Raw genomic sequence first — 19,810 nt, 5'->3', positions numbered from 1 at the left:
TGAGAGGAAGCAAGCTGCTCACATAAAAAGCTAACCAAAAATCAGCCTGAGCAAGTAACACTCCTCATAAGAATGGCACAAAGCACCTGATGGGTAACAGGGAGAGATTACTGTCTTCAATCCTAGCTCCTGCAGTCTCTGTCTGTGTCTGTGTCTGTGTCTGTGTCTGTGTCTGTGTCTGTGTCTGTCTCTCTCTCTCTCTCTCTCTCTCTTAGAGTTTGTGTGCTTGTGTCTGTGTGTGTGCGATTAATGAAATTAAATCTGATGCTTCAAAAGAGAGGAATCAAATTGCTGTTGGACTGCTGAAGAAGGATAGAGCCCAAGAATTTGAAACTGAATTTGGTCTGAAGTCCAGGTCTTCAATCATCCCAATAATATTTTGGAATGCTTTTCATACCATTATTGCATATACAGTTACTTTCCCCATAATATCAGTTTTGGTTTTGACGCTTTTCTAAGTGTCTCCTCTCACAGGAAACACCCAACTATCTTCTGCAGAAGTTCGAGCAAGATAGCTCTGGTGGCAGATAACAAGGTTCTGGCATTTAACGGTCATGAACATGTGCCCAGTACAGTCATACATCGGGTAACAGATGCTTCAGGTTGTGTTTTGTAGGGTTACGGACGTGCCAAAACCCGGAAGTAGCGGAATGGGTTACTTCCAGGTTTCAGTGGTTGCACATGAGCAGAAGCACTAAATCGCGCCTTGCGCATGCGCAGAAGCGCCGAATCACAACCCACGCATGCGCAGACGCACTGCTGCAGGTTGTGAAAGTGCATCCTGCACAGATCACATTCACAACCCAAGCATCCACTGTATACCATTCTCATACAGAGTCTTCCATATCACATATTTAAGTCTCATGTCCAGTAATATCAAGTTGATACTTCCCATATTTGGGCTCCTGTATCCAAAAATATACCACCATTGCCTAAGAGGCATGCTTTGTGTAGCGCTGAGAGGGGCATAAAAACCCCAAAATTACTCAAAGAAAATTCAGTGGAATTGGATATGGAATGACTGAATGGAGAAAACTAACAACCAGGTGGAAGGGGGCATGATGTAGGTCTCTCTCTCTCACACACACACACAGAGAGAGAGAGAGAGAGAGAGAGAGAGAGAGAGAGAGAGAGAGAGAGAGAGAGAGAGAGAGAGAGAGAAATACTATCTCTTGTTCTGGCTAGATAACAGCCTTATTCAGATTGAGCATTTATTTATTTTTCCTCTACCAGGACTTCGACCGTGTGTAAACCAAACCGTGACAGGTACTTGTTCTACTCTGAACTCAGTATCTTATTATTATAAATTTATTTGTTAATATCCACAGGTTGTATATCTCTGAGGAGACATGGAGGTAAACCCTCTTTCCATTATTTTCAACTGCAGAATTATATATTAATATTATTTTTTGAATTTATATACTGTCCTAAAAGTCTTCCAAATAATGACAAATCAAAGCTAATCATTCCATATTACAATAATAGCAATACCACCAATTATATATTCCTATTATTTAAAAAATTCAAAAGGGAACTCCCCATGCTCCAGATATCTACAGATATTGTCTGCATTAAAGTCTCTACATTCTTCACTATTTTCCATTTTCATAACTCTGTTTTTAACCGTGCTTATCTTCTCAATCCATCAGTCGCTGTTTCTGTGACTCACTATCTTTCTAAACAGTTCCTTATATTATGGACACACAGGAGGCATTTCTTATTCTATATTATACTCTATCCAATTATTTTTGAAGTGCAGTCCTCTTTGATCTCTCCTTCGTATTCTCATTAAGGCTATGGGCTTTGTTCCAAAGTTGAAGTTGGTGGCGGCCCCATTATATATGTTTTGGGTTTGATGCTCTTGTAACTGTCTCCTCTGACAGGAAACACCCAGACATTCAAGCAAGATAGATCTGGTGGTAGATAACAAAGCCCTGGCATTTAACTCTCAAGAGCATGTGCCCAGTATACCATTCTCACACAGAGTCTTCTATACCACATATTTCAGTCTCATATGCAGTAATATCGAGTTGATACTCCCCATGTTTTGGCTCCTGTAGCATAAAAGACATAAAAACCATAGAACAACCCAAAGAAAACTCAGTGGAATGGGATATTGAATGAGCGAGTTTGGTAAAAATTTAGACCTTGATGGAAGGTGGCATGCGGTAGGTCTCTCTCTCTCTCTCTCTCTCTCTCTCTCTCTCTCTCTCTCTCTCTCTCTCTCACACACACACACACACACACACACACACACACAACACACAGCACACACAATCCCTTGATCTGGCTAGATTGCAGCCTTATTCAGACTGAGAATTATTTTTTTCTTTGTCACCAAGATGAAATGAAGAGCACTTGATATCAATAAATAGAGGCTGTAAAGAACTGGTGCATATGGGATCAGACAGAAGTGTGCCCACACCCCACCAAAAAAAGTAGATTGGCCTCCGACACACGTCAAAGTTGTCCCAACAGGGTTGGAAAATTAAGGTGATCAAGTCCTGCCAGCAGAACATCACAGGGGAGGAGAGTACTGTTGTGTTCAGAAGCTGTTGTAGTCTTCCTTGAAGCATCTGTTTGGTCATTGTGAGACCAGGACAATTGACTACAAGGGCCACTGAACTGATCTAGCAGGACTCTCTTTTTTGTTCTTCAGATATATTTCTCCACCCCAGCCTACGTTCTTCCCCAGCAGAACCAACCGCAAGCTGATTACTCTCTGAATACACTGGTTAGTCTTTCTGTTAATCAATAAAGATGTTTCTCCAGATAGGGACAAAGAGAAGTTGGACTTGCTTACCGCTTGCAAACTCTCTCTTCTCAAGAGTGCTTCCTTGGAGCACTGAACTTTAGAAGGCAAGAGTCTCCTCCTCAGTTTGTCAAATGCTATCCTGAGACCCAATGCACAAAGCAACCAGATTATCACACGATGCTGGCAAATGGATTACACAGAACTGAAGACACATGGGCAGAATCCTACACATCTTACTAAGGACCAGATGAGGCATCTTAACAATTTCTGAATATTTTCTATTACCTGCTTATTCCAGCACCACTTGCTGCTCCCACTCACCATGCCGGAGGGATGATGATCCAAAGTTTTTGAGAGCAATGTGAATTGCTAATTTTTTGATGAAAAAAGAAAATATCATTACATTCTGGCCGAAAAGAAACAGAAATACGCAACCCAAAAATGGCTACAATTATTCGACTCAATTCAGAGTAAAAACAACAAAGCGTTCTGGAACTTAGTGTACGGAGGATTGAAAGCTGAAAATCAACTAACTCTGCCACCAATTGCAGAATCCAAATGGTCCCAATATTTTACATCTGTATTTAACAATCTACACAGTGAACTTAAAGGAAATGAAACCACTAAAAATAAAATTAATAAACTCCAGGAGTGGCCAAGGGTAAAGGAAGAGGAAATTAGAGAGATAGTTAAAAATTTCAAATCGGGGAAATCTCCTGGGCCAGACGGTCTACCAATAGAATTATTTAAGACCTATATAGATTGGTGGGCAGAACCCTTAGCTCAACTGTTTACTCTCATAGATAAATATGGGATCATACCTGAGATATGGTTAAGATCAATAATTATTCCAATCTTTAAAAATGGCGACCCAAAAGAACCAAGGAATTATAGACCGATAAGCCTATTATCAGTGATAGGGAAAATCTACGCCAAGCACCTCTTATCTAAACTCCTTACCTGGATGAAAAATCTAAAATTACCAGGGAAAGAACAAATAGGTTTCTCCAAAGGTTGCTCTACACTAGACCACTGTCTTATACTTATGCATTTGGTTGAAAAATACAGATCCCAAAGGCAATCTAAGATATATGCTGCTTTTGTAGATTTTCGTGGTGCATTCGACTCAATTGACCGCCCAAAGTTGTGGAGGAAACTCGCAGAATTAAAAATTGATCAGCGCTTATTGATTCTAATGCAAAATCTGCACTCTTCCAATACCTGTCAAGTCAAACTTAACACCAAAGGTCACCTTTCATCAGGCATCCCAATCTCGAAAGGGGTAAAACAAGGGTGTATTCTTGCCCCCTTCCTATTTAATTTATTTTTATCAGACTTGCCAGATTACCTTCAAAAAATAGAATCACATGCCCCTAAACTTAATCAGAAACCAGTTCCTCTCTTATTATACGCAGACGATGCTGTCCTACTATCATTAACAAGCTTGGGTCTGAAACGTCTTATATCTTCACTGATCCTTTACTGCGAATGCAACAAACTCTCTATAAATTATGAGAAGACAAAAATTTTGGTCTTCTCGAATGGTTGGAAATTAGAGAAATGGAAAATAAGAGGGCAAGAAATCCAACAAGTGAAAATCTATAGGTATCTGGGAATTTTATTCCAGAGCAATTTAGGGTGGGCAACCCATCGCACAAATGCCATAAAACAGGCAAAGTGCACCTCATCAGCAGTTGCCCGTTTTTATTATCAGAAAGGTAATCAATTTATTCCTGCGGCCAATCAGATATTTCAAACAAAAGTGCAATCCCAGATATTCTATGGAATCCCGCTATGGGTCCAAGCATATAACAGTGATTTAAAAAAGATCCACTCCAGCTTTCTGAGACGTATTCTTGGACTCCCAGCTATGATCAAATATGAAACAATGTGTGCAGAAATAGGCATACACACAATGGAATATTGGGCATGGTCCACCTCAATAAAGTACTGGTTACGCTGCCATTTTCGCTGCCCTCCATCAAGTCTGCTCGCTGATTTGCTCAATGACTCCTATAAATCAAGATGGTATCAGCACCTCGAAAAAAAGATTGAATCTTTAGGCATCGAGCTGGAGCCCCTGTACAATTCTAATGAGCAATACATTTTCCATAATATCCTAACTAGACTAAAGGATGTCGAGAGACAAAATATTATGGCAGCTGTAAACAAAATTTGCTCCCCTATATTCTATGATTTAAATATCTTAGATAGCAGAGCCAATTACGTCACTAAATTAATAATCCCAGCCCAACGTAGGGCTTTTATGCTGGCCCGTTTGAATGTTTTTCCCTCAGCATTTGTCAGGGGAAGATATCAAAACATTCCTAGAAACAAGAGATTCTGCAGATGTCCTATGAATGTCCCGGACACTGTAGAGCATATTCTCTTTCATTGCCCATTGTACAGTACGCTCCGTCAACGCGTGCTGTCCCCTCTCTTGGGTGGTCTGGAACCCCAGCAAGGTGAATGTGTGGGACTCTACCTATCCGACGTTGACCAAAGGGTAACGGCGGGGGTAGCCGAGTTTTTGGCAGCAGTCCTCCAAGGAGCAGGTTAACAAAGAAAACCATTGATTCTATATGTATATATATATATATATGTATGTAGCCAACTGCTGCCCTTTTATATATATTTTAAGGCTTTTATATGTTATTTTCTCTTCTATGGTTTTATTCGCATAATGCCTAATAAAGGTTTGATAAGTAAGTAAGTAAGTAATTTTGGTGTCATTCATTAGCAAAGGTAAGAGGGGATTTGTAGCTGAATGGCAATGCTGTGCACCTTTGGCTTATAGGTGGGGCAAGCTAACTCCATGGAGTGTTCTGTTAGAAGGATACCGGGTGGATGGCTGGTGAAGACAGCAGGAATTTTTGGTTCCCACATCCAGTCAGAGCAGAAAGTACTAGACAGGATAGAGTAATGGTTTGTCTAATACATTCCACATTGTAAAAATCTTGCTGTCTGGCTAATCTATTGTGGGGTTTTTTTCTTCTAATTTTCATATTTCTTAATAATCCCAATTCAGCTTGTGTTTTATTTATCCACTTTTGTTCAAAATCACATTTTAATAACAATAAAATTACACATGCCTTCCCAATTCATTCTAGCTTTTGTTTCCCGAATCACAAGAGCTGTTCAACTCCTTCTCACATTCCTCTTCTCCAACACCCAACCAACCAATGTCTGTGACACAAGAGGTTAGTTTCCGATCTTAAGGCTGAGTCAGAGAGCAGAAGAGGAGAATTTGAGTTCTAAAACAATATGCTTACTGATGTTGTGAATGTAATTTTTTTACTAAGAGCAAAAGATCCACAACACATCGGCAAACTCCATTTCCCCCCTAAGCCTTTGAAACTGATAAGTTGTGGCAAACATTCCAATGAATATATTCCTAAAGTGTTCATCAGTCATGAATACCCACTATAGCATGTCTCTTTCGTTATTGTTTAGTGTCTCAGTTTCATATGGTTGAGCTTTATAGCTAAAATTGACTCCGCATTTGTTTATTTTCTCTTGTTAGAACTATACAAGAAAAAGCCCAAAAGTCCAGATACAACAAGATGAGCAATGATGGCCTGGGATTCTGGTCCACTTTGAATGCTTCATTGGAAGATATTGGAGCAGAAAATGGAACTGACTTCCTAGCCCCCCAGGATGGTTTTGATCACGAATTATCACCATATGATATAGCAGACATTCTTATCTCCATCTCCATTTTACTTATTAGCATTTTTGGAATCATTGGGAATGGAACTGTCATCTGGTTACTTGGTTTTTGCATGAAGAGGAATCCTTTCACCACTTTCATACTGCATCTGGCTGTTGCTGACCTTGGGGTTCTCATGAGCTTATCTCCCCTTTCAATTATGAGAATTTTGACTATATTTCCATTCTTCACTTTTTATAATAACTTGTTTGCAGTATTCGAGAATTTGTTGTGGTTTATGTACAACACTGGTCAATATCTGTTGACAGCCATTAGCATGGACAGGTGTATTTCTGTTGTTTTCCCACTTTGGCATAGATGCCACCGACCACCACACTTTCCCTCCCTTGTATGTGCCACAATATGGATCATTTCTTTCCTGCTCACTGTAATCTTCAGCATTCTTTATATTTTTTACAGTCTGCATACCATTTTCTACCACCTTCTAATGAATGCTATACTTTGCCTCCCACTCATGACTGTTTCCACTCTGGTCCTGTTTATAAAAGTTTACTTTAGATCACAACAAGGGAAGAAGGGAAAAGCTTTAATAGCCATTCTACTTGCCCTCCTCTTCTTCCTCTTCTTAGTTTTCCCATTAACTTGCATTGCATTGATCCGTTTTTTCACTCCACTTATAGACTATAATGTGGGATCTGTTGTAATATCTGTTGGGTTATTATGCAGCTGCCTGAATAGCAGTATTAACCCACTGATTTATTTCCTGATTGGGAGAAACAAGAGGGCTCGATCTAGGGAGAGCATGAAGGTCATACTCCAGAGGATTTTCAAAGAGGAGGAAAACTGCAGAGAGGAACAAGAAGTTCAAGTTCAAACCCGGATGTGAAGACTCCAAAAAAGCTCAGAAAGTGTCATTTTCTAACTCTTGGTGTTTTTCTTGGTTTCTTGCCCTGTCAGATATATCTTGATAGTGTTCTTTGCCACTCTTTAAATATTGTCACTCCTTTTATTATTGGGATTGTTTGAAATAAAAATAACATTTTCGGTAGCACATTCATCTTTATCGTTGCGATCCTTCCCCACAATGATAATTTCATTCTCCCCCTACACCTCCAGATCCTTTTTAATCTTATTCGATACTGGTACATAGTTATCAAGAAATAGATCAATACCTCTAGTATTTAATGTGATCCCTAAATATTTGACTTTTTTCACCATTTCTATCCCTAATTTTTGCTGCAATCTTTCCACTACATCTTGTTCAATATTTTTCATAATTATTTGGGTTTTTCTTCCGTTTAATTTAAAACCAGCCACCTCTCCAAATTGTTCTACTTCCTCCAACACTTCTTCTACACTCTTCGTGGGATCCTCAATTGTAATAACTAAATCATCCGCAAAAGCTTTAACTTTATACTGATTCTGTCCTACTGACACTCCTTTAATATTCCCATTATTCCTTATTGATCTTAAGAAGACCTCCAGTACCGAGATGAATAACAGCGGTGATAATGGACGCCCCTGCCTTGTACCTTTAGTTATAACAATTTTCTCTGTTAGTACATTATTAACAATTAATCTTGCTTTTTGTTCCAAATAAATTGATTTAACACCATTTAGGAAAGATTGGCCCATCTCCATTAATTCTAAATTCTTTAACATAAATTCCCAAGAAACATTATCAAAGGCCTTTTCAGCATCCACAAATATCAGCATCGCCTGTTTGTCCTTCCTGTTATTCAGATACCCCATTATATTGATTATATTGATTATGTTATCTTTCATCTGTCTACCAGGAAGGAAACCTGCTTGATCTTTATGTATCATCTTGTTTAAAATCCTTTTCAATCTATTTGCAAAAATATTTGCAAATATCCTGTAATCATTATTCAACAATGAGATCGGCCTATAATTCTTAACTTGGGTCAAATCTGCATCCTGTTTTGGGATAAAGGTCATATAGGCTTCTTTCCATGTTTCCGGAAATTCAGCCCTTCTTAATATATTATTCATCAATTCTTTTATTGGTGCAAGCAGTATATGTTTCATTTCTTTATAATATCTTGCGCTGAACCCATCTGGGCCTGGTGTCTTCCCACTTTTCAATTCTTTTATAGCCATATTGATTTCCACTATTTTGATCGGTTCATTCAGTTTGTGTCTATTGCTTTCCGTTATTTTCTGCACCTCCTTCTTCTTTATATACTCTTCTATTTTCATTTTATTACATCTCTCCTTTTTCTTATATAAATCTCTGAAAAAGTCCACAAATCCCCTTCTTATTTCTTTTGGGTTAACAATATCTTGATCTTCTATTTTAATCTTATTTATCATATCTTGTTCCTTCCTTTTCTTAATTTGCCATGCTAACCATTTCCCTGATTTGTTTGCCCATTCAAAGTTCTTTTGTTTCATTCTTTTTATATTCCATTCCACTTCTTTATTAATAATCATTGCAAATTGTGTTTGAAGCAATTTTATATTCTGTTTCACCTTTACATCCCCGGGCCTAGTAATCAATTTTCGTTCATTTTCCATAATTTGTTTCAGGACTTCTTTTTCCCCCTTTTCTCTCATTCTGCTTTTGATAGCATTTTGTTGTATAAAGAAGCCTCTCATTACTGCTTTACTAGCATCCCAGACCATACCCATCTTGGTTCCTTTATTTACATTAGGGTTAGATGCTTTTGTAACTGTCTCCTCTCACAGGAAACACCCAACTATCTGTTACGAAAAAGGAGCAATGCAGCAGCGAGCTGCAGCTGGCTAGAAAGCCAAACAGGATGTTGATGTTTGGGACTGTACCGTGGGAATGAGGGGACAGTCTATTCACTGTACTGAGCACCAGATGTTAGCTCAGAGTGTCATCTGACCTGTACTGGAAGTACAGGGGTGGAGTTTCTCTCTCTGCTGTTGGTGTTTGGAGAGTGCAGACGTGTTTCTCTGTACTGCTGCATAGACAGAAATAAAGGCATGTAATTACATTTCTGTCTGTCTTTTTCTCCCACCTGGGGAACACAGGGAGGAGGGAAGAGTGGTGTGTTCTTCTCACGTTTGAGGAGGATCGCCGATAGAGACCTTGCCTGTCTCCTGCCGGGAGTCGCAGACAGGGAGGTCAACAAGTAATCTAAGTCGGCTGCCTGGAGAGTGGCACATTCCTCTGACAAGGCTCAAGATTACAACACTATCTTCTGCAGAAGTTCAAGCAAGATAGCTCTGCTGGCAGATAACAATGTCCTGGCATTTAACGGTCATGAACATGTGCCCAGTAGACCATTCTCATACAGAGTCTTCTATATCACATATCTAAGTCTCATGTGCAGTAATATCAAGTTGATACTTCCCATGTTTGGGCTTCTGTATCCAAAACTATACCACCATTGCATAAGAGGCATGCTTTGTGTAGTGCTGAGAGGGGCATAAAACCCACAAAACAACCCAAAAAAAAAATCAGTGGAATGGGATATGGAATGACTGAATGGAAAAAACTAAGAACCAGGTGGAAGGAGGCTTTCTGTAGGTCTCTCTCTCACACACACACACACACACAGAGAGAGAGAGAGAGAGGGAGAGAGAGGGGGAGAGAGCATCTCTTGGTAGATTGCAGCCTTATTCAGACCGAGAATTTGTTTTTTTCCTTGTCGCCAGGATAGATTGAAGAGTATATAAATAAAAATAGAGGCTTCAAAAAATTGATGCATGTGGGATTGGGCCGAAGTGTGTTGAAGTCCCACCAAAAAAAGCCTATCAGCCTCCCACACATGTCAACGTTTTCCCAACAGGATTGGAAAATTAAGGATTGTTCAATTCTGCCAATCTTCTGACTTCCTCCATGTTCCAGCACAAGATTTTGTGCTTCTTGCTGCCTTCAGATCACTGTTTCTTTAGACTGCTGATCAACAGTTGCTCACAGGTATGTGAATGTCTCAAGTTGACACAGTTCATTTGCAAAAGCAGAAGGGGAAGCTAAGGCGGAAGTGTACATGCATTGCTGGCAGAAAAGTAAAGACTGAATCCCTGGAAAAGGGAATACTGGGCTGGAGAAACCAATAATCTGCCTCACAACTGCTCTACAGTAGGGATACAACATTTTTTAAAAAAAGAATCTCAGTGTCAGGCTCATAATCAAATCTCTCTCTCTCTCTCTCTCTCTCTCTCTCTCTCTCTCTCTCTCTCCTCTCATTTTGCTGCATGAATCTCCTCCTACACCAGCCATCTTGATAACCAATTGGGGGGATCTTACCTCATGCTATTGACAAGAACAGATAAAAGAACTGAAATTAGTGGGTGGAGCCCTAAATATCTAGCAGGAAGCTTGATAAAACATCTGCTGTTTCTTTGGAGCTACATTCATTTCTGAAAATGCTGCGATCCCCTACTTATTCCAGCACAGGATATTCTACTTTCTTCTGCATTCCACACACCATCTCTGAAGATTGCTGATCAAGAGTTTCACACAGATATGCAAATGTTTCAAGTTGATGCAGCTTATTTGTAAAAGCAAGAGGGGAACCATAATTGGCTGGCAGAGGTGTGCATGCAGGAGGAATACTCTTGAAGAGATACCAGTTTCTTTGTGACATAAATGGCATTCCTATTATTCTTTAGTACATTCATTCTGTGATTAGCGAGCACAGATGAGAGCAGATTAGGACACAATAAACTGTAGATTAAAATATCATTGTTGTTTTTCCATATGTGAAGCATGACTGATTGGACTGTTTGTGGATTTCATATGTGGATTTAGGAACAGACCCAGATGTATTACTCTATAGAACAAAATTGGATAAATAGTAACAAAAGCTACATATGCTTAGTCTCAGTGCTCTGGCACAACTCGGTGACATCTGTTATCAGATTTCAGTTCCAAACTTCACAGCTAAGTTCAGATTGTATCAGAATGAGAAATGGTGGTTAGTTTTGCAACCACGTTGCAAGCAAGAAGACAAAAGAGGAACTAGCAGCAGAACAAACAGCACTGATTGATGCACTTTGCCCATGCTTGAAATCCTAAGTAACACAAAATGTATACTTGGAACACAGAGGCAAATGTCTAGGGTTTTGGCTGGAACAAAAGGCGGGTATTTCAAATAATCAGTTCCCTGTTTCTTCTCTGTCATTTCCCAAAATCCTATTGACCACAATGAGCAATCGATTGATTTGGTGGGGTCTCCTCTCCATTTGTGTCTTTCCCCCAGCCATTTAATTAACAAATTTATTGTGAAAATAGATAATAGCCATATCTGCCCAATTCAAACTATACAAATTTTCAAATGTCTCCATTCATGTCTATGGCTGACCCTCTAACATCCACTGGGATATATAAAAACAGGTTCTCAGGGCTCCTCCACACCTCATTTGGCCTTTCATTTCCCACTAGGAAAACCCTCTCTTTACTGCTGAATCGAAACAAATGACCATTGGGTTTTTCCGCAGATTGCTGTTCATTCCAATTCAGAGGCAAAGAGTGTGTTTTTCAGGGGAAAGCTGCACAGCAAAGGCAAGGTCACTTGCACCGGTGTCTGAAAACTGCGTGAAACTGTGCCTTTTTGGAATGGGACTGGTAGAAGGGTGGGCGAACCCTCAATCTGAACAAGGAAAATGATCTAGCCAGAATGTGCCATGTTATTTACTCTACATAGATCTTTACACACATATGTGTGTGTGTGCCATCTCATCCAACCATTCCATTCTGTTCTCCTCTCCCTCCTGGTTCTCCATTTCCCCCCTCTTAGACATTCAGAACCCCCTCGCCGGTCCAATTTCCAGGTTCCATAGTTACACCTGTGGGGCTCCATACACACCATGCATTCAAAGCATATCATTCCACTCAAAGAATCCCAGGCACTGTAGTTTTACTCCTCACCAGTTGTTCCCTGCAACTTATTTACTCACTTTTCACAAGAATGCTTCCTTCTTAAGTTAGTAAATGCTATGTGAGAGACAAAAAAGGGGGGGTCAAGGAGGGTCAATAGGAGAGGAGTGAAAAATGTCCCTATTTTCATCTGAGGAATGTTAGAGGGCATGTTTGTTTGTCATAAATTTCCATGATAGTATTACTCTTTTATTATTGTTTCAGTCTCTCGGTTTAATATGATTGAGTTTTATAACGCAAACTGACTTCACATTTCTTTATTTTCTCCAGGTAGGAAGAGCAATGCAAGGCGTAGCTCAAAAGTAGAGATCCAGCAAGATGAGCAACGATGGCCTGGGATCCTGGTCCACTTTGAATGCTTCATTGGAAGATATTGCAGCAGAAAATGGAACTGACCTCCTAACCCCCCAGGATGGTTTTGTTTATGAATTATCACCATATCACACAGCAGAAATTCTTATCTACATCTTCATTTTACTTATTAGCATTTTTGGAATCATTGGGAATGGAACTGTCATCTGGTTTCTTGGCTTTTGCATGAAGAGGAATCATTTCACCACCTTCATCCTGCATCTGGCTGCGGCTGACCTTGGGGCTCTCATATGCTTATTTACTTTGTCCATTATACGTCTTCTGAGGTCATTCTTATCTTTACCTCCCTACATGCATTTGATTGAATCATTGGTTTCCATTCTTTTTATCTTCATGTACAACACTGGTCAATATCTGTTGACAGCCATTAGCATGGACAGGTGTGTTTCTGTCGTCTTCCCACTTTGGCATAGATGCCACCGACCACCACACTTTTCCACCCTTGTGTGTGCCACAATATGGATCATTTCTTTCCTGCTCACTGCAATCAACAGGATTCTTTCTATTTTTAACATTCTACTGAATACCATTTTATTCCACTTTCTAATGAATGCTTTACTTTGCCTCCCACTCATGACTGTTTCCACTCTGGTCCTGTTTATAATAGTGTACTTCAGATCACAACTGAGGAAGAAGGGAAAAGCTTTAACAGCCATCCTCCTTGCCCTCCTCTTCTTCCTCTTCTTAGCTTTCCCATTTACTTGCATTTTATTAATCCCTTTTTTCAATCCATTTATAGGTATCAGGCCACAGGTGCGTGGGTAAGTTTTGCACAGTGCGATTCTGAGAGTTGTGAGGTGGTTCCACAAATGCCAAACAGGTTTGCCAAAGGAAGGCGCAAGGCATTGGGGAAGGGATTGATCTCACAAGGTGTTACTGAAGATGTTGCACAGGTATCACGCAGGGACACAAGGGGGGGTGTTATAGTTCAGAACTTAACTGGTTAAATTCCCTGGTGTGTGTCACCTGCTGACGTCAGCTTACAGCTGGGCGGAGACAGAAGCTTTAGAAGCTGGGAGGGACTATTCCCTGTTTTTTCAGTTCCCCCTGTGACTCTGAGGGGAGAAGGATGTTCCCTCTGTGTATCTGAGAGGGAGACATGTTTGCAGCAATGGCTGCCAGCAGTGACGGACTTTGATGCTGAAATGTTGTAATAAAGAGCTGTAAATAGACGAACCTGTCTATGTGTGCTTACAAGGAGTAAGACTGCTTTACACGCTGTGTTTCTACTCTGCTAAAAGCCGTGACTGAGAAGAGACAGCAGGAGTTATTGCGCAACTTGGGAGGAAGCGTGCCGGACCGCTGTAAGTGATTGATTGGGATCGTAAAGCTGTCTGAAGTCGCGGCTCTATCGATCAAGGGCCAGATCAATATATTCGCACAGGTTAAGGAAGGTCAGCCAACGCTCGTAAAGCAGTCGGTGTGAGCTCCAGGAACGCTTTGAAGTCAGCGTGGGTGCCGGAGAGCAAGAATGATTAATTGCCTGCTTCCGAGAGACAGTGAGAGCTTCTGATACACAGAGAGCTGGAGCTAAAAAGCAGCTAAGAGCTGGAAGCTGAGACGCAGCTCAAGACGTTTCTCCACGTAAAGGAAGGCCGGAGTCAGCTGGTACTGAGTAAGTACAGCTTGAGGGGCACCTTGGGAGAACGGGAGAAGATGGCCAAAAGCCAGAATATACCGGTGGAGCCTCTAACTCTAAAGAGTTGGGCAACGTGGTCCAGAAGAATAAGGGGATGGTTCTTGGTTGAAGGGCTCTGGGAAGCAAACCAGTGGGAGCCAAAAGAAATACCCCTTGGCTGGCCAGCAGCTGGAGCAGGTGAAGCAAGCTGTGGGGCTGTGTTGGCTGAAGATAGCCAGAGGCTGCAACAAGAGCTGAATATGCTTTTCAAAAAAGCTCAGAAAATGTCATTTTCTATCTCTTGGTGTTTTTCTTGGTACTTGTTTTCCTCTGTATTCACAATTTTACTATTTTGGATTCATTTACTCTGTTAATTTTTGTCCTTGTTTTAGCAGTACCATTAAAAGCCCCTTGGATTGCCCATTTGGCAGGATCAATGCTTTGTATGTTTTAGAAAATTAAATAAAATGAAATGCCACTTCAACAGACTTTGAGTTAAGAGGGATGACTTGCTAAATGGTATTGAAGGAATGGGTTTCCCAAACCTCAAAACTGACTGTGCAGGCAGTTTTTAAACTGCACCAAAATCCCCATTTCTCCTTAGCTAAAATGCATAAACTTTAGCCGTTGAGCAAATGCAAAACAAGAACACAGCTCTCTCCCTTATCAGTTTGACGGCAAGACTGGCCTTGACTTTACCAGTAGAACAGACACAGACATATCTTATGTCCTGACCACAAATGACACAGAGACCCAAGTCTGGGACTAACGCCAGAGCATGTTCTCGGAAGGAGTGACCTCTTGCTCCAAGATAGGAGTAGGAACAGGAATATCCTTTTATGGTCAGAAGTACAGGAAGGAAGATCCCTTTATGGGTGAGAGTACCAGAGCAGGAACATATGTGATGTCAACCTGTGTACATAGGCTGACGTGGTTGGGCTCCTAGGGGAGGAGTGAGAGGGTGCCTGGAGGATATATAAACTGCATGAAACCTGTCATTTCTTTGTACTTGCTGTGGACTCACCACGCAGGTGCCTTCTGCTATCCGGAGAGCAGAATAAACTCTTTCTTTAAACCAACCTCGGTGTCATTTTGACTTCCTTCCTCCTGTCCTGGAGCAGCGCAGACCCAATCGGTGAACTCCAATAAGGCTAGAGTATAGAAAACAGATTCATTGCTAATGGAAATGCAGTAAAGAAATCTTCACATGTAGGGCCCAAATGTTTGAAGAAAACAGAATAAAATATTTTCCCCAGATTTTTTGAAAAAAGTGCATGATGGAACATTCCACCAGTACAATCCCTATTTTCTGTGCTATTTTTCTAGAAAAAGAGGTGCAGAAACCGACCATAAAGGCCTGCCTTGTTCTCCTATAATAGCCATAGCACCCACCTGAGAGGTGTGGGAATTGAGTTCTGGTGAGTTGCGGCTGAAAAAAAGCCATGTTTATTATATGGATGTTATAAAAATTGTTAAAATTCTTCTATCTACACCTTAATAGGGCAATGTGACAATTAGCAGAAGTGATTCATGTCATCAATGTTTCTCTATCTTTCCAATAAAGTTTTTGAAAAAAAACACCAGAGGATACAGGAGAGAGATGGTTCCATATCATGCCACAATGCACTTTCCACTCAATGCTAGCCATCAAGCCTACATCCAAACCTACATTAGACTCCTTTGCATGGTGAAGAACCAAAATCGCCATGGATAAAGACTCACCTTGACACATCATCCTATTAAGAAAGATAGGGATGAGGCATGAGAATAAAGCAGTCAGGTGAAACCATGCAGTCCCCTCTGCATTGCAGAGCAAAGAGTCGCCTCTGAGCAGGGGGGAAGATGACCGGGCTCCTCTTAAGCTGATTAGCTTTTCACTGGCACAAGCTAAGTGACCCACCACAGTGTGCAAAGGCTCTAATCATCAGAGCTTGCAGGGCAGCAGCTGAAGAAGGAGCAAAAAGGGTTTTCTTGTGTGTGTGTGTTTCTTGTGGCTGATTAGCTGCTCTCCCTGTGCAAAGGTCAGAGGGGGCAGGGTTTCTGTTGAGGCAGGTGATTACCTGTGGGAGGAGCTTATCAGAGCTTGCAGGGCAGCGGCACACATAGTTTGATCCATCTTTTAGATTTAGGGGAGCTAGTCTCAAACGTTTGTTGGGGGAGACCTAGGTTTTTTTGGGGGGAGGAGTTATTTGTCCTGTCTTCACGCTTTTTATGATGGAGGACCGCTGTAGTCACCCCCAATGACACGTTCTCAAGATGGAGGGTGAGGGAACAGCTGCAGTCACCTGCGGTTCCTGCGCAATGTTTGCCATCTTGCCAAAGGTTGCAGGCAGCTTTACTGACGGAAGTCCTGCTGTCATGAGATGGTGCTTAGCATAGCGTAGAAAAAAAGACACAAAGAGGCAGCAAGTATTTTCAGGATGGAGGGGCAGCTCCTTCGACTTCCCTCTTGTCCGGTAACTTTTATTATGCTTTGTCCTCTCAAACAGCATGGTCATCTGGCAATGTCTCACGTTACATGGCCTGGTAATGGTTTAACACTCCCATCACCATATAAGGTAATCAATGCCCAGAGGAAACACAACTCCATGTAAGGTCAATACATTCTAGACACTGCCAGGCACAGAGTGCTGGTCAATAGGTCAGCAGGCACAATACAAGCCTCTGTCATGTCTTTATGACTCCCACACTTTACCTGCAGCAATTGCATGTTGGTTGCCCTCTTAGAAGACAAAGTCAAGCAACTGGAGGAACGTGTAGCTACGCTCCAAAGAATTAGAGAGCTGGAGCTCTTCTTGGAAGCAACAGAGCACACCGTCTCCACCAAGAAGAAGACAGGGAACTCCCCTGAGAAGGAGGCTAGTTCACCAACACAGGAGCCACATATATGGAGAAACGTGACTCAAAGAAGTAGGAGGCCCAGGGTTTGCTCTGACTGTTTAGAAATACACAATCGCTTTGAGGTCCTCTCCCCTAGCATGGAAGACGAAGAGCAGACTCCATTTGACAATCTCTCCCCGATTACAGTCGATCAGGTATATGAAGACGAGCAGCAAAGTCAGTCCTCAGGGAATGTGCAGGCGACCTTGGAACGGACAGCTCACGGAAGAACCCCGACCAGACCTAAGAGGAGGCGTGTAGTGGTGATAGGGGATTCCCTACTGAGGGGAACAGAAGCAGTGATCTGCGGGCCTGACAAGATGTCTCGGGAAGTGTGCTGTCTCCCCGGGGCTAAGATCCAAGATGTAACTGAACGACTGCAAGGAATCATAAAACCCACTGACAAATACCCCTTCCTCTTGGTTCATGTGGGAACCAATGACACTGCAAGCAATAGCCTCCAGAAGATCAAAAGAGACTACGAGGCTCTGGGCAGGAAATTGAAGCAATTAAATGCACAAATTGTCATCTCATCTGTCCTCCCAGTTGAACGACGTGGCCCAGGGAGAGAGGGAAAAATAGTGGAAGTGAACAGCTGGCTTCGCAAATGGTGTAAACAGGAACGGTTTGGATTCTTAGATCACGGACTGCAGTTTCTTGAAGATGGACTTCTGGCAAGCGATGGGCTGCACCTCACAACAGTTGGGAGGAATGTTTTTGCCAAAAATCTCAGAAACCTCATCAGGAGGGCTTTAAACGGACTAATGTGGGGGAGGGAGACAGTGCTCCTGAAGGTAGGAGTCTATCAATTGATGAAGATGATCATCCAAATGTCATAGACCAAATGGAGCAAACAGCACGCAGACCTAGTGGTGGGAGGAAAAAAATCCTTAAATAAGAGACACGGGGGAATGATTAATGGACTTCAATGTCTGTACACTAATGCGCAAAGCATGGGAAATAAACAAGATGAGCTTGAGCTCTTGGTACAGCAAACTAAATATGACATAATAGGCATCACTGAAACCTGGTGGGATAAGTCCCACGACTGGAATGTAATAATGGAGGGATACAATCTATTTCAGAGAAACAGACCAGACAAGAAAGGAGGAGGAGTGGCGTTATACGTCAGGGATGTGTATACCTGTGAAGAGATCCAAGATTTAGAACCTCAAAGCCAAAGTGAAAGCATTTGGATCAAAATTTAGAGAGAGGAGAATAACTGACCTCATTGTGGGAGTTTACTATAGATCCCCAAGCCAAACGGAGGACATAGATGATGCCTTCCTGGAACAGATGGCCAAGCATGCAAAAGGAAGGGAGATAGTAGTAATGGGGGGCTTCAATTACCCAGATATTTGTTGGATGTCAAACTCAGCCAAGAGCATAAGGTCAAACAGATTCCTCACTGGCCTTGCAGACAACTTCATTGTCCAGAAAGTGGGAGAAGCAACAAAAGGAACAGCCATTTTAGATCTGGTCCTAACCAATGTTGATGACCTGGTTAGTGGGGTAGAAGTGGAAGGATCATTAGGCACGAGTGATCATGCTCTTCTGAAGTTTACTATACAGCGGAAAGGAGCAGCCAGGCATACTAGGACTCAATTTCTTGACTTTAAGAAAGCCGACTTCATAAAACTTAGGGAAGTGCTGGGTGAGATCCCATGGACAGTAATACTAAAAGGAAAGGGAGTTCATGATGGCTGGGAGTTTGTTAAGAGGGAGATAGTAAAAGCACAACTTTAGGCAATACCAATGAGACAGAAACAAGGAAGGTGCCTAAAGAAGCCAGGGTGGCTATCTAAAGAACTTTTAACTGAGTTAAGATTAAAAAAGGATGTGTACAAAAAATGGAAAAGGGGGGAAACCACCAAAGAGGAATTCAAACAAATAGCCAGCACGTGTAGACACAAAGTCAGAAAAGCTAAAGCACAGAATGAACTCAGGCTTGCTAGAGAGGTTAAAAGCAACAAAAAAGGCTTTTATGGGTATGTTCGTAGCAAAAGGAAGAACAAAGAAACAGTGGGGTCACTCAGAGGAGAAGATGGTGAAATGCAAACAGGGGACACAGAAAGGGCTGAACTCCTCAATGCCTTCTTTGCCTCAGTCCTCTCCGATAAAGAAAACAATGCCCGACCTGAAGAATTTGGAGCAAATGATTCAGCAGAGGAAACACAGCCCAGAATAACTAAGGATATAGTACAAGAATACTTGGCTAGTTTAGATGTATTCAAGTCTCCAGGGCCAGATGAACTGCATCCAAGAGTATTACAAGAACTGGCAGATGTGATCTCAGAACCACTGGCAGTCATCTTTGAGAATTCCTGGAGAACAGACGAAGTCCCAGCAGACCGGAGGAGGGCAAATGTTGTCCCTATTTTCAAAAAGAGGAAGATTCTGGAGCAGATCATTAAGCAAACAGTCTGTGAGCACCTAGAAAGGAATGCTGTGATCACCAATAGTCAGCATGGATTTCTGAAAAATAAGTCATGTCAGACTAACCTGATCTCGTTTTTAGACAGAATTACAAGCCTGGTAGATGAAGGGAACGCAGTGGATGTAGCCTACCTTGATTTCAGCAAGGCATTTGACAAGGTGCCCCATGATATTCTTGTAAAGAAGCTGGTAAAATGCGGTCTT

General features: G+C 41.6%; 2 protein-coding genes across 3 annotated transcripts; both read left to right on the top strand.

Annotated features, from left to right (window-relative positions):
• Positions 1–2,777: 2,777 nt before the first annotated feature.
• Positions 2,778–13,437, top strand: LOC309374780 (proto-oncogene Mas-like; the record flags this gene model as incomplete). The annotated part of the gene is made up of 2 exons (XM_081919962.1): positions 2,778–3,116; positions 12,575–13,437. The coding sequence occupies exon 2, from the start codon at positions 12,619–12,621 to the stop codon at positions 13,435–13,437; it is 819 nt and encodes a 272-aa protein (XP_081776088.1). The 5' UTR covers positions 2,778–3,116; positions 12,575–12,618.
• Positions 5,474–14,778, top strand: LOC309374118 (mas-related G-protein coupled receptor member H-like). Of its 2 annotated transcripts, none has more exons than XM_081918968.1 (3): positions 5,474–5,500; positions 6,279–7,307; positions 14,545–14,778. In XM_081918968.1, the coding sequence occupies exons 2-3, from the start codon at positions 6,319–6,321 to the stop codon at positions 14,546–14,548; spliced, it is 993 nt and encodes a 330-aa protein (XP_081775094.1). In that variant the 5' UTR covers positions 5,474–5,500; positions 6,279–6,318; the 3' UTR covers positions 14,549–14,778. The 2 variants fall into 2 exon arrangements, with proteins under 2 accessions (XP_081775094.1, XP_081775093.1); XM_081918967.1 differs by lacking the exon at positions 5,474–5,500 and adding an exon at positions 5,525–5,955.
• Positions 14,779–19,810: the final 5,032 nt, after the last annotated feature.

Source organism: Podarcis melisellensis (genome assembly GCF_964234715.1).
Source record: "Podarcis melisellensis genome assembly, chromosome: 7".
In the NCBI taxonomy this organism is placed as follows: domain Eukaryota; kingdom Metazoa; phylum Chordata; class Lepidosauria; order Squamata; family Lacertidae; genus Podarcis; species Podarcis melisellensis.
Note: the sequence above shows the minus strand (reverse complement) of the source record. Positions and strands in the feature narration are given on the sequence as shown.